Below are 15,330 nucleotides of genomic sequence, written 5' to 3'. Positions count from 1 at the left end.
ATCATTATAATATTGTAGAAAAAGACATTCTTTTAGCACTAACAGTAGTAAAAATACATTGGCAACAATCAGTTATTTCTTAACAAATCTTCTTTAAAAAACATAGAATTTATGAAATCTAAGCAAAGTTACACCATACGTAGTTACACTGCTTATGGAATTTTAGTTTAAACACTGTGACCTAACAATTATATCATTATTATTATATTCAATCTTTTACAAAGATCCTTTTTATATATAAAAATGACAGCTTTAAGTGAAGATGTAAAAAGTATTATACAAGACTAGTATTCCTATAAAATTGGTTTTGCTAGAAAATGATCATGTGAAGTTTTTCTCTATAACCCTCAACCTGCTGGAACTGTAACTGATTAGCCTTTGCCACCAGTATAGAGCCGGGCCAGCCTGCCCATCCATGCGGTCTGACCAGGTTCAATACTATTTGGTAGCTGATTTTTTATATTTCATATTTTGATATTCAAATCCCTTAAATTTTAAATGGACTGTTCTAAATTCAAAGCAGGGCAAACCCATTACACAAATACAGAAGGCTTAGGGTGAAATAAATGTGCAAAGGTATTCTAATAATAGTAACAAATCTATAAATAGAATGATTTGGAATTTCATCATTTAATCATATTCTCCCATTCATTCATTACACAAACACTACAATGATATGCTCTTGAGTTACTAATATTAAGTCATTAATACACAAAGGTCTTTCAGAAGATTAGTGGTGCACAATTTACAAAGTGCAGACAAAAAAACAACAATGGTTAACTTGCTCATTTCATATTCTATATTGTTTTTTCTCACATAAAGTGATATAATTATAATTCTACTCTTCAAAAAGCAAAGCAAAAACAATTATTTTTTTGTGTCATAAATAAACAGTATAGATTTGACAACATTTGTACAGACTTTATTCAGAAAAACTCTCTTATTGGCACAAAGTATGAAATCCATGGGGTTTATTTTTAGAATTATTATTTTTTATGTAATGTTTATTGTAATTTCAGGGAGTAATTTTCCAAGAAAGTCTGTACAAATTCGATCAAATCTATAAGAATTGAGTCATATGCTGTCTAACCTCTTCCCAGTTATATGGGATGAATTCTTCTCCAAAATTAGATCCCTTCATGGGGTCCATTCTTAGTCTTTGAAGATTTTGTGCATTTATCAAAAGTATTTGGCATTCACTTTACTCCAGAACTGTTCTCCATCTCCTAGAACAGTTTTATATATTATAAGAAGTACCATCTATGTATGAAGTACAGTTAAACCTGTGAAAAAAGGTCATACCAGAGAGAGACCAAACATGGCCTTAATGAACAAGTGGACTTTATTTGGAGGTCATTTTCTTCTTTGAAATTAATAAGGAATTGCTGTAAAGTTGACTTTATTTACAGGGTGATCTTTATTTAGAGATGGTCTTTTAACACAGGTTTTACTGTATATTCATTTCTGAACAAACTTTCTTTCAGTTTGCGACTAAATAAAATAAAATATCGGCATCGAAAAAACAACATTTTCCGCTCCTGCTTTCCATACTGTGCAAACACACACTTCCATTTTTCTTGTATCACAGAAAATGAACACATGTCAATGAAACTTGGTGCAAGTATTTATACTTCTAACGAAGTCAAAATAAGTCTTGGCTTTAATTAGGCTATATATATTCCATACCAAGTTCGGAGTTTGTATATAATTCTCTCGAAGGCTATCTGCAACCATTCATATTATTACCAGTATGGTGAATATATACTATTGACTAATTTGCTATAAGCGTATACTAAATCACAGTACTGTGTCGGGAAGCTATAGAATCCGTTTTGTGTCGCATACTGTTCGGTGCCGACCGGGGCACGTACGTGTTCTCCCCTGTCATCACTACAGCACCGTAAAATTTCTCTTGCTCATCACGCTGTTTTGCAAACTCATCCTCCAATCTCTGTAAATATACAACAAAAATAATTGTATACATACTGTATATCAAATGTGAAATAAAGAAAATTGATAACCGGTATTTATATCGAATACAAATAATGCTATCATCAAAATGCCTTTGGTTATTATCACTTTTCAAGATAGATGGTATTATGGTATATGTTTGTTTCAGTTAGTATAATGAGATATATATCAATAAGAAGTGAAGATATGTATTATTAAGAAGTGAAATATTTAAAATATTTTCACCAGCAAAGGTTAGAGTAAATCACATTACAGAACTTTTCTTAAAACTAAGACACTTTATCAATCTAGACAAAAAATACAACTAATATGTAACTTCTATAACTATTTTTAACAAAATTTTGGTGAATAAAAAAACACTATATTTTTAACTATGAGTGATACATAGAAATAATTCAGGTTTCATGTACTTCACTAATAAAATATGTAAAATATTTCCATTACATGTTAATAAATTAACCTTAATAATACTTATATATAGCTATCTAATAGATTTAGCTAGTCCCAAATAACCTAGGAAAACACATTAACATCAAAATGTGAAGTTTGACAATAAATGAAAATAAACAAAGAGTTGTGTTTAAAAATTTATATATGAACTTATAACACTATCAAAAATTGTCAATGAAGTAACTCTGAGTAAAGTTATGACAAGAGTTTTGCAACTTCATCCACTCCATTTTTCTAATAAAATGGAAGTTTTTCAAAAGCATTTAGCCCAATCGTATCACTTATCAATACATTCACAAAAAAACATTCACCATTCAAAAGATGGAAACATATCTGAATAGATGAGTAAATAAAAGATATAACCATTCTTTTTTAATTCACCACCAATACTAACTATATTCATAACAAGAGATGTGAGTACGAAAGCATGCTTGAATATTTTAATTGCTTGATAGTAAACAAATACCTGGATGTTGTAAAAAAAGTTTTAAGTTCTCAAAGGGACATAATTCTGTCAAATCCATGTTAGAGTTATGAACCTTAATGTTTGACTCTTATTATGCACTCAAATAAGTTTGTCAACCCTTTAGTAGTTTTAGAGATATTAACTTAAATGCTAGAATTAAATTAAAGTGTGACGGTGATGCCAAGGTGACACAATAGCTCTCCTTGCTCTTCGAATTCTTATTCAAGCTAAAAACTAAGTTAGAAATACCTAAGTGTGTTCAATAGCTCTCTCTATTCTTCGAATAGTCAAGCTAAAAACTTAGACACCAAGTTTGAAATGAAATACTGGAGGTATAGAAAGTGACATGCAAGATACTGACTGTGAACATATTTTATAATAATTTAATGATCTGAAAGTGACACAACATTATAGAAATCTGGTCTACATGTGAATTACTTTGGTCGTTCAATCTGGCAACGACATCCTACTTCTGTTCAGCATAAGAAACTGAAAATATTGGAGAGAAACTTTTAATCTTATTGTGATTACCTCTTGCAGACTGTTTCTTAAAACAACTTACAAACTGTTCATTCTTTTCAAGTGAATTGTTTTTTCACAAAGACCTTCATTTCCAGGTTTATAAAAAAAAAATTCTAGACCAGTCATAAAATGGTGCACCACTATCAGTCAACTTCAAATATGTTCATAATCAACAAATTAGTTGTATATGTTTTGGCCCAATCAAACCAATCAGATTCAAATGTTTTGGGGACGGGTCTCTTTCAAAACGTTCAATTTATTATACCCTCCCTTATCTGTCACATATATCAAACACCAATTACAATATACATGTATAATAATAAAAATACCTAAATTATATAAAATGAAAAAAAGAAGAAACAAAAGTTTTTCATAAACCCTACACTTTATGTAACAAAACTAAAATTAACCTGTATTCAAGACAATAGGTAAACATACTGTTAAAAAAAAAGGGACTCCAAATTAAACCAAATATTACAAAATAAACAAGAGCACCGCATGTGGTGTTAATGCTCGTCTGTTAAAATAACCACTTCTGACAAAATTCCATGTTAAAAGGGGGCATAACTCCAAACATATAGCCCCCTTGTTTTACAACTGCCTCTTGTCATGATAAGCAAGTATTTCAAGTTTTATGTTGATAACTTTCAAAAATGTTTGAATATTGGGCTATATTAATATATTTGTAAGACAGCGACGCAGCGATCATAATAGCTTGCATTTTTCTTAGAAAAAGATGAGCTAAAAACCAAGGAAACAAAGCATGCTAAAACTCATACTTATAATCTAGCTATATAAAAGACAACAATAAGTATGTTATGCGTGGATGCACATGAAACTATCCCTTAGCCTGCCGGAATCAAAACTGATCAGTCAATGCCACCAGTATAAATACTGCCCAGTCTTGAATCTACACAGTCTGCAGTCTGACCAGGCTCTATACTGTTTGTAGCACAATTTTTGTATTTTAATATTGAAATCACTTCAGAAAAAAAATCCTAATTTAAAGCAAGGCAAATAAATATTCACAACTTTAGCAGGTTTAGGGCTTATATTCATACAGTGAACACAGTAAGCAAAAAATTAAAAGCCAGAAAATAAAAGACACATCATGGCAAAATAGACCGAAAAAAAATGTTTAAATTGCGTAAAAACAAGAAAAAGAAAGAAACACAACACAAAGAAAGTTGTGAGAATCTCAACCTAGAGGTTAATAATTATATTCAAAGCTAACGGTTAACATATTCAAAGCTAGAGGTCAACATATTCAAAGCAAGAGGCCAACATATTCAAAGCTAGAGGTTAACATATTCAAATCAGAGGTTAACATATTCAAAGCTGGAGGTTAACATATTACAAAACAAAAACAAATTTTGACCAACAACATGATAATATGATAAAGCAAACTTTTGGTACCTGTTTTCTTGGTATGAGCATAGCTTTCCATTCCCTGAGTTCATTGGAATATTGTTCCTCAAGTTCTTTGATCTTCTGTGTCTCATGCTCCATCAACATCTTTCTCTTCTCTGCCTGTAATGTCAAACATAACAACATATAATATATATAACATCAAAACATCCATAATGTATCCATACAAAATCTAATGTAACAATAAAATATCATATACAAAATCGAAGTGAAGTCCATTTAATACAGCATTGAACATTACATTAATATATCAAATGATACATATTATTAAAGGTAAGTTAACTAATATAACAACAGAGCATTAAATGAAGTTGTGTTTTAAGTCCCTTTGCAACTTTTAACCCTTAGCCTGTTGGCAGGCTACAGGCTCTACCTATGTGACCAATGCAGACCAAAATCAGCCTGCACATCAATGCCATTTGACCATGGTCTGCAGTGCTTGCTACCAAGTCAGTGCATACTTTTTTTTCCCTAAAAATGATGAAAATGGTCAAATTCAGACTCAAAGATGGGAAATTCATTTATGATATTTAGCCAATAAGGGTTATTTAGTTTTTCTTCCATTGCTTCAGACAATAGGAACTTCAAGTAGAACAACCAATGGTCAATAGGCTAGCTGTATAGATTTCTCGCATGAAGGAACCTTAAAGTACTTGGTTGGTTTTTAACCCACAGTAGTACCAGGCAAGTGATTAGAAGTCAGTGACATTTAACCATTCAGCCAGAGAGTGGCATGAAGGTAACAATCTATGTATAAAATAGTACTATAAGAATATCAAATGTAACAACTAGTCATCAAATATCACATAACATGATAATGATGATAATAATAATAAAATGATAATTGATAATAATAAAGATATCAATATCTATGATGAAACAAAAAAACATTAAATGTTTACTCAAAACATCAAAATTAATTTACTATAAATTTCAAAACAAAGACTGTTTTTAAATGCCCTTGGGAAAATATAACAGTTAAAATATAACCTAGTTTTGTTGGGGTTTTTTTTTGTAGTTTTGTTTTGTTTTTTTTACTTCAGGAAGAAAAAAGTTTTTGAGTAGCCACTTAATCATCAACTGAGTTTCAGATTAATTAGAAACTGACTTATGTTATCATAATTCATTTGTTGTATGCAATAATTTCAAGTGGATAATTAATATGGCGGAAGGTAAATGTTTTAACCAATCATGTAAGAGGTTCTCTGGTGTATGTACCAAACTACTTAACTCCAAACAATTACTTCCGCATAATTATGCTCCGATCAAAAGCCAAACACTTTAATTTCAGCATTTACTTGCACACTTGTATTTAATTTGGTATCCCATTCGCCAGACTAAAACCAAGGCCAATACTTCCCTCCAAGTTTTGTTTTTTATTTACAATATTAACTTACCAGCCATCATCATTATTTTGTGGTTACAATGGTGATAGCTGCTTTGCAGGAAATGTAACAAAATATTATTTAAAAAGTGAAATGAGTAGATTATTAGCTTGACTTCTTCCGTTCCCAGCCGAAAATTTTAGCAATTACTTATAGATTTCTTGATGGATTTTCTTCATACTTGGACACAACAACCCTTTGGACAAGACCTTCAAGCAGACCAAATTGATTATGACCTTCACTCATAAATGACCTTGACCTTGTGGATCTAAAGACTTTTTCTGCTCAAATATCATTTATGACACTGTTTAAAAACACTTATCGGGGACATAAAAACATGCATTACTAATGTATTACGTGTCATACATGTGTGTGGTCAGTTTATTTTAAGAAACACCTTCCTGATATCAATAAAAATTTCTACGCATCCAAACAAACCATAAAGTAAACAACTTATCTAGACAAACAATCATAGTTGTATTCCTAATGTAATACTGATTCAATCATTTAACACAAAAAGTTACAACATGAATCAAGCAGTATTATCTATAAACACAAATTTCAATCAAGTACTCCACTCAATCAAGCGCTCAAGCACACAGATTCAATCTTATCAGCAGATGACAGCAGTGAAAACGTCAAACTCAAAAAGAAATGTGCAGAGTACTTTGGAATAGGAAATTGACAACCTAGATTTGAAGCACGGGCATTGACATATCCAAATAGAGTTCATGTAACTCATCTTTTTTTCTGTTGGAGAAATACATTTATGCAGCCAGGATATGCATTGAATATGTAATTGAGCTGTGGTGATTACAGGCACACCATAATTCTGATGAAATTGTGAAGAAATCCAATATAGCCTGTAGTTGTTTTCTAAGCAATTTAAAAGGATATCCATTCCTTAATGCTGTTTCTACAAAAGTAATTTTCTCGAGAATCAGTAAACGGCACTGCAGTTTATATTACAATAACAACATGTACATGTAAATCCTTTAAAACATTAATGTTAAAACTTAATTGAAATAGTATTTATGGATAAATTCTAGCAAGAACCAGTATATAATTGTGACAAAGGCTAAAAGACTAACTACTTTCTGTTTCAGCAGAGAACTGTTCAAACACAAGTATCACATACCTGTAATTGTTCTAGTTCACGTAAACTAGTTTCATTCCTGTATACAAGCTCCTCCCACTGTTTCTTGTGTTTGTTCTCCTGACGTGCTTGCTCCGCCTTCATTCTCTTCTTCTCATTCTCTTCAAACTAGTTTTAAAATATAAACAAAAATATGCATCAAGTACATGTATTTACTTAAACCTGAAACACTGAGTTTTCAATTATAATCAAACTAAGTTTCGTTTAGAAGAAAAGACTTTTTGTAATTTTTGTCTACACCTAATTCACACTACAGTCTGTATTAAGATCTACATTAGAATTCCACTGCATAGAAACCATATTGACCTTCACCAGGCAGGGTATGCTTATAATAGAAGGATTATTCTGTTAAAAGGCGAGGGGCAAATCAAACTACATGTATATTCTTATTCATCCTATATGAAGATCTTTGTTTTTATAACTTGCCAATAAAGAACCTTATGGAACGTGATCTGATGAAAACTATCAAAGTCTTTTCAACAAGTCTAATTAACCGATATTTAAGTGTTCCAACAAATATCATCTTATGAAGCCTTATAACATTTTCTTAGCAATTCCTTTTCTGTTTTTTTTTCTTTTTTACATTTTCTCCAAACTATCTATATTACTTATTGACGTGTTGTACTTCTCTGTTTTCCTCTTATTTTGATTACTTATCAACTAATATGGCTTCAGTATACCTGTTTCAACTTTGACCTTTCATCATCCGGGTTACCAGGAACACTCAATCTCAAGCTCTGCTTGAACATGAGCGAGCGTGTTTTCGACTCTTGTTTGAGTATTTTAGGAAGACGTTTCTTCTCGAGCGCGTGACGATGCTGCATCTCCTCCTCCTTTGATTGGTTACTTCTCTTCATCTGTTCTATTTCCTGTTAAATTCACGATAATGTTTAAATGCTTGTTAAAGTAACGTAAAAATGTTTTAATGCTTGTTAAATTAACGATAAAGTTTTAATGCAACTTTTGTTGTAATTTAATCAAAACAGCAGATTTATTCTTTTTATAAATGACCCACTCACAGCTTGCCTAAATATTTTGTAGTGTGACAATTTTAGTGTGATATCCAGTTTTAATATTATGACACTGTCAACGATAAGTTTTGGGGATATCAATATCAAAATGCTGAAATTGGATAGAGATCAGTGTAGTGTTTATATACAACCTGGTTAATCTCTTTTACTGATGGAATTGTGAATTTTAACACTAGAATGACTTGAAAATCCATTGTTCGAAGCTATTAAGAAATTATCTAGGCTCAGGTATTTGATTGGTCAGAAACTGCCACAGAATGTACACTAACCAATGAAAATCCTGAGATTTGAGACACAACATTTATAACCTCAAAGCAAGGTATCTTCATCAGTAATCATTTTCTATGCTTCTTCACTCACCGTGAGAAATATATTGATCTACAAATTAATACTGCCACTTAAGCAAAAAGAGTTTATAGGCTTTTTATAAAAGCTTTTGTCTTCGTTAATTGTTCTTTATTCTTGTATTTCAAGCTGAAACAGGTCATTCTTGTTTTACAAGGCTGCTCCATTAAAGTAACTAATTTATGGTTATATGGTAAAGGCTTTGCATTGAAAACACTATCATATTTCAGTTCTGTTATCCTTTACGGCGTATTCAACTTCACTAGTATAAACTTTAGATGCTTTAAATATATATCATGGAAAAAAATCAATATTGAAATAAATAAAGAGAATAGTTTCCTGGCTAAGTTTTAAAATTTGAAATCTTTAACAGATAATAGTTTTGACATTTAAAAGATAAAAATCAATGAAAATGTTTCTAAGAATAAATTCTCATACACTGAGGAGATCATATTAATCAATATAAGATGCAATATCTCATTATTGAAGCAATTTTAACATCAAATAAATGCAGACATGAATTGTATTATATTTTTTTATAAATAAAGCATACATGTGAACTTTTTTCAATGATCACGTGGGAGATTTTTCTTCAAAAAGAGGGAGATTTTAGAATTTGCAATAAATGAAGGGAGTTCTGACATCAAAAAGAGGGAGAATTCTTTAATTTGTGAAAATACCCCTTATCAATGGGTGATGCTATGTGCCTAAAACAACAATACCAGTAACTGGGGTTTTTTTTACCACCGTTTAAGAATCAAGAACTATGTTCAAGTCCCTAAAAGCATCGGGTTACCGTACTGAAACAAGACGAGATTGGCTTTCAACACTTGAATAAAGCCAAACAAGCCTGTACATTATGTGCAGTCTGGCCCAGCCCTATATTCACTTACATTTAAAGATCAGGATCAAATTTTGAAACTCAAATAATTTCTATTGTTCATCCTCATAGATTAAATATTTAGAATTAACTTGATTAAATGATTAAATTGGACTTGAAATGTCAAGTTTATGAAAATTTAGAATAAATTAATTGTTATTTTTACAAGATATGGGCATTTTACAGTTGATCAGAATACTGATCTTGATTCTAAAATTGATCCTTATTTTGATGCTAAAATCCTAAAATAGAGTTGTTTCTTTGCAAATCAGTAATTTTTTACATTTTGTTTATGTGCCACTTCATTCTAGAAAAATACGATCATTTTTAGTTTTGTAAAGCAATGAAATTAATATCAGGATCATTTGATCCAAATCTTTTCTTAGAGAACATGGCTCTATACTGTTGGCCGACTAAATTTGACCATTGACAGTTCTAAAAATAGAAGCTGGACAAGTCCATCTAAAACATTCTTTGGATTAAAGGTTAAATCAAAACACTATACAGCTTTCAATCCCTCCTCTATTAAACACCAATGGATCTTATAGAGAATAATGATCAAATTTCATCTTTTTCTTTTCTATTTTGTAGTCTTTTCTAGTTAGTAATATGAAAATGAAATCTTATTCCACAGAAAAACAGCAACATTAATTCAGATTCTATTACTTTGTTAGAACAGCGAATACAATGTTTGAAATTAAATTTGATTCATCTCACAAACAGAGCAGGTAAATAGTGATACTAGGAAAATCAATGAGGAAATAAGCCACGATGGATGCGAGCTAAAATGTCACGTTTTAACTACAGTTGTGTTGTGCATCAATAAAGATTTTCTCAATATATCAGATTGAATAAACATTTTCCGCATGAAATAAACATTACTTTTTTTCTTTATCAGATTTGATGCTTCAGCTTCAATGACACCCACTTCCAGATGATAATCAAACTATCTCTTTCCCTGATTATAATGGTGATTAATTAACATAGAAATAAAATGATCCGTGTCACTACAAAACCAACATAATGGGTTTGCGACCAGCATGGATCCAGATCAGCCTGCGTATCCGCGCAGTCTGATCAGGATCCATGCTGTTCGCAATCAGTTTCTCTAATTGTAATAGGGTTTGTAAGCGAACAGCATGGATCCTGATCAGACTGCACGGATGCGCAGGCTGGTCTGGATCCATGCTGGTCGCAAACCCATTATGTTGGTTTTGTAGTGACGCGGCTCAAATCATCTTTTCAACAAATTTATAGAAAGGGCATACTGGACTGGCCATTTACTGGTGGTATACACAAGACATAATTGTAGGTGATGGTAAAGAGTAAACAATACCTTTTGGTGTCTGGTCAGCATCTGGTGTCTCTTTAAGAAGAACATGTCTTTTAATTGACTTTTGGCAAGTTGGTGTTTTTCATGTAACTGTTGTTTCTCTAACTCCCATATTGCTGCTTCACGAGCTGAAATATACATTTTTATTTTCTTGCTGTTATTTTTCTGGTTGTCACACTGACATAGTGTAACTTTAAATGGTGACTTTCCAGCTTTTTTGTGGAGAAAGACTTTAGATACCCTACCATGTATCATGTATTAAAGAGAAGAACAAGCAATATATGTACTGGTGAAGAAATACTTAAGGAACTCGGTCATGTACTACTGAGTTGTACCACCAACATCCTGTAAACTAGGTCAATAGCTTCCACACACATGAAAGAATCCAAAGTCTCTGATAAGATTCAAACCCATACAGGTTAGATGTGGTGACAATGTTGATTACATAACAGTAATCAATCAGTCATACCTCCCCCTTTATGCTCAACAATGAAATAAGAACAAAGAATGAAATAAAGATACATTTTTGGCCCCATTAAATGATATGGGGTTTCTTTTTAATAATTGACTTCACTGTGACATTTCTTTGTGTAATGTGAATAAGAAATAAAATATTTGATAGTGGAATTGACACTCTCCTACAGTTTTCTTTCATCAACATCTTAATACCTTTTCAAAACAATCTAAAATATTTTAAAAGATCACAATGAAGAAAACCAGCAGAAGTTTTAACATCTGGTTACCTTTTTATTATCAATGACATGGCCTATTTATGAAAATACACTTAGTTCTGATCTAGCATTAAATTCTTGGCGCAAAGAGCCAAAAATATTAAGTGAATGGACGGAATATTACCTCTCAGAAGTTGTTGTTTTTGTTGCAAGAATTGGCTTTCTAGCATGGCTATTTTCTGTCTGTGCGTCTCTGTCAACTGTTTCATATGTTTGTCCATACGTTCTTGTTGATTCTCCAAGAAACATCTTTCCTGTAAACATAATATACATCATTTGTAAGCATAATATACATTATTATCTACTTTAATACTACTACATACTAAATACCTAAAGAAGTCAACTCATTGTGTGAGGCTCCTATATACTGTGCATATAAAGATATTTAATACTACTCAACCACAAAATTATAAATTTTAACTAACTTATTATAACTGCTCAATAGAATGATGACAGATCTATGTCACTTCACTCTTGACATAACTTACTCAAACTCTGTTGTTTATGATTTTTATTTATTTGGTTTCAGGCCACACCAACAAAATTTAGGTCATTACACACAGAAATAGGAAAGACGATATTATATTATTGGCTACCAAACTTAAAACAACACCAGGGGTCTAAACCACCTCACCTGCTGGATGTAAAAGTGCATAGATTCCAGCAATTTTAACCCATTTAGTTCCCTCTTACGATCACATAGAGATAAACGGTGGCTGGAATTCTGATGCCTTGACTCTTAAAGTCAACCCCTCAGCCACATGGGGAGTGTTGTTTAGGAATGCCTACTTTCACTTTAAACATTTAACAGTATGTAAGCCCACAGTAGGGACAGTCAAACTATTCAGTCAAAAACCCAACCATGCTTGTGCCTTCTTTATGTCACATGATTATATAAAAGTAAAAAAAAAAGTTCATACAAAAGTATTTGTTATACAGTTTAAACACATATAAATGTCTCGATCCCCAGCAGATATCTTTGACAGAAATTTACAGGAAAAATACCAACAATAAGTATCACATGATCTTAATGTGACAGAAGTGAAATATCTGTCTGGTTCTTTTATATTGTTGTATTTTATATATTAAAAAAAACACAGACACACACAGACAATATATTAATATCTAACTGGCTTTAGGATGATATATCGGAGCACTTTTGTCTCTATTTGGCCTTGGAATTATTATAGTCAAGGTCATACTGACTGAAATCTCATCTTCAGGGTAGCAATTTAAAACAAGTGACATGAAACTGTCACAAAAACAGGATTTCTGCTAATGTGTATGTGGGAAGAAAGAAAAAAAGCCAATATTCAACCAAATTATTTCTAAATCACAAAATTCACACAATAAGCAACAGGGCTATTACTAAATGACAATCATTTTGTGAAACGTTCAGTATAATGTAGGATTTGCACAAATTCCCGAATCTTATCACAACAAATGACTATGCAAAATCTTATTACAAATCTGTTAAGGAGCTGCTTATAATAAAAGATTAAAGAGAACATGGATTTATATTTAATTACGTTATAAGAATATTTCGACCAGCAATCTTTTTACAACAATGCACATTATTATGCAACTGTCACAATAAATTTAAGTAAATATAGAGGATAATAAATGAGTGTAGATTCAATACTGAAACTATTTAACAAGTTGAATAAAATTATAATAATATTATTTTACTCGATTTCAATAAATTTAGTAATGAACCTAAACAAATATATTCTACTTATCATCACATAAATATACCAAATAAGATCAATTTCAACCAGATAAATTGGGATCTGAATCTAAACCAGTGTGCAAATTGATGGATCTTACACAGAAAAAACATTAATAAAGAAATTCTCAAAAGAATATTCTTATCATGAAAGTCAAACTTTTCACAGCAGACAGCAAGATATACTTTTACCTATTACCCAAGAGTATTATCTGAGTCGGAAATTGTATAGAGTAAATTTGTAAATTTGAGCTCTGAAGATGACATAACTTAAAGATTATATCAAATTATACAGAACTAAATTTTATGTAAAGCAGATTCAAATGCTATATGTCTCCACCTCCCCGTAAATTTATCAATTTACCTCTTCTTGTAACTGTATTTCTTTCTGTTCCTTTCTTTTGCGTACATCTTCTTTCTTTGCTGTTTTTGCCATCATGTCAAACTCTTGTTGCATCAATTTCCTATCCTGTTTCTGCTTCTCTTTAAACATCTTATATTCTTTTTCCTAAAACAGAAATTACTATTTATGCAATTTTAATTTCAATGATAGCCATTTTTCTAAAGAAACATGAATTCTGAATAACCAAGCTTCAAACTTTTGACACATTACAATCGCTCACTTCTGACAAAAGAGAGATGTCCTAGTGGTAAAGGTGTTGGCCAATAAACCAAACACTGCAAGTTTGAGCATTACCGGAGGTCAAAATATGGCAGACATATAGAGTGACTCAAATAAAATCTTAAGCTTACATCTCCATTCAGCTAAAAAACATGTTCACTTGACCTTAAAAGCAGCATGCCTTCATATTCATGCAAATGTTCATGAAATTTTGAAAATATATTTTAAAGTAAAATATTGTCAAATAAACAAAGAAAGTTATTTGCACAAAGCAAGAGGAACTTACAATCCACATATATTACCTAAAAGAGGTCAAATTCTCAAAAATAGCCCTCAATGTGTTACTCATGCAGTAGAAATATGTTTATAATTCTGCAAAACTCAGTCATTAATCGCATATAACAAGTATATTATTTCTTGAATCTTAAATCTTTTAACCATTCTGAAAATTTTGGGTACATTTTTTCTTAATTTTGATTTTCTTGAAATATTTTGGGTCATCTGAAGCATTTTAGCTTTAAACCATTAAATAAGTCAGCAAGCTGTTAACAGAAATTAGATACATATTTTACCTGTTCAATTTTGATACGTTTGGCTGCAGTTCTAAGATCGATTGACTGGCTGCCCTCAGCTTTCTCAACTTGTTGTTTCTGTTGTTTGGTAAGGGTGTCCATATCCTGGTCATAATTCTTAACCAAACTCTGAAAAAAAAAGCAAAACATGAATCAAAATCATGAACCGCTTACAGCTCTAGAGATAGTATTAAATTGGACATTGGCTTTTTTATCTTTTCTTTTTTCTGTAAGGCAATATGGTCAATTGTTTAACTTGTTGAAAAAGACCTAAGGATGCCCTTCATGCACTATCTTAGGCACAACAATTACTGAGTACCTGAGTAAAGGGCATTTTTATGGGAATTGTGTCGGGCTTTACTGGTTGTTGAAGACAACCTAATTGGCACCTGAGTAAGACTTTTGACTTTCCATAAATTGGACACTGCTCACCACAGAAAAGAATCCGATTTGGACTTGAAAACTATCAGACCAATATCAAAGGAATTGAGAGCAAATTAGAATATCAAAATTGACAGAATGGAAAAATCTTCAAAAACAAGCATTTGATAGTATTGCGGGCAATACAGTAGTCCCCTACCGGTCCCTCAAAAAGTTCTTTAATTGTCATACACTCCTGTGTATTGCCATTTATAATGAATTTGAGGATGAAGTCTGTATTTGAAAATATCAACCACAAAACATAATAAAATAAGTTTGTCTATATCACAGT

At 31.5% G+C, this 15,330-nt stretch overlaps 1 protein-coding gene across 2 annotated transcripts in view; it reads right to left on the bottom strand.

The window, feature by feature from the left end:
* Window positions 1-240: 240 nt before the first annotated feature.
* LOC132753093 (serine/threonine-protein kinase 10-like) overlaps window positions 241-15,330 on the bottom strand; it is a 96,034-nt gene continuing 80,944 nt past the window's right edge. The window contains exons 13-20 of one of the 2 annotated variants that reach the window (XM_060743513.1): window positions 14,619-14,747; window positions 13,789-13,932; window positions 11,823-11,952; window positions 10,971-11,095; window positions 8,059-8,247; window positions 7,361-7,486; window positions 4,826-4,939; window positions 241-1,951 (exon numbers count right to left, since the gene is read on the bottom strand). In XM_060743513.1, the coding sequence (XP_060599496.1) occupies window positions 1,793-1,951; window positions 4,826-4,939; window positions 7,361-7,486; window positions 8,059-8,247; window positions 10,971-11,095; window positions 11,823-11,952; window positions 13,789-13,932; window positions 14,619-14,747 (1,116 nt within the window). In that variant the 3' untranslated portion in view covers window positions 241-1,792. The remainder of the gene's footprint in view (window positions 1,952-4,825; window positions 4,940-7,360; window positions 7,487-8,058; window positions 8,248-10,970; window positions 11,096-11,822; window positions 11,953-13,788; window positions 13,933-14,618; window positions 14,748-15,330) is intronic. The other variant, XM_060743514.1, reaches the window with a different exon arrangement.

The sequence above is a fragment of the Ruditapes philippinarum genome, unplaced genomic scaffold (assembly GCF_026571515.1).
Source record: "Ruditapes philippinarum isolate M1 unplaced genomic scaffold, ASM2657151v2 ctg3094_1_1_1_1, whole genome shotgun sequence".
NCBI lineage: Eukaryota > Metazoa > Mollusca > Bivalvia > Venerida > Veneridae > Ruditapes > Ruditapes philippinarum.
The sequence above is the reverse complement of the archived record's forward strand: the minus strand, read 5'-3'. Positions and strand labels throughout refer to the sequence as shown.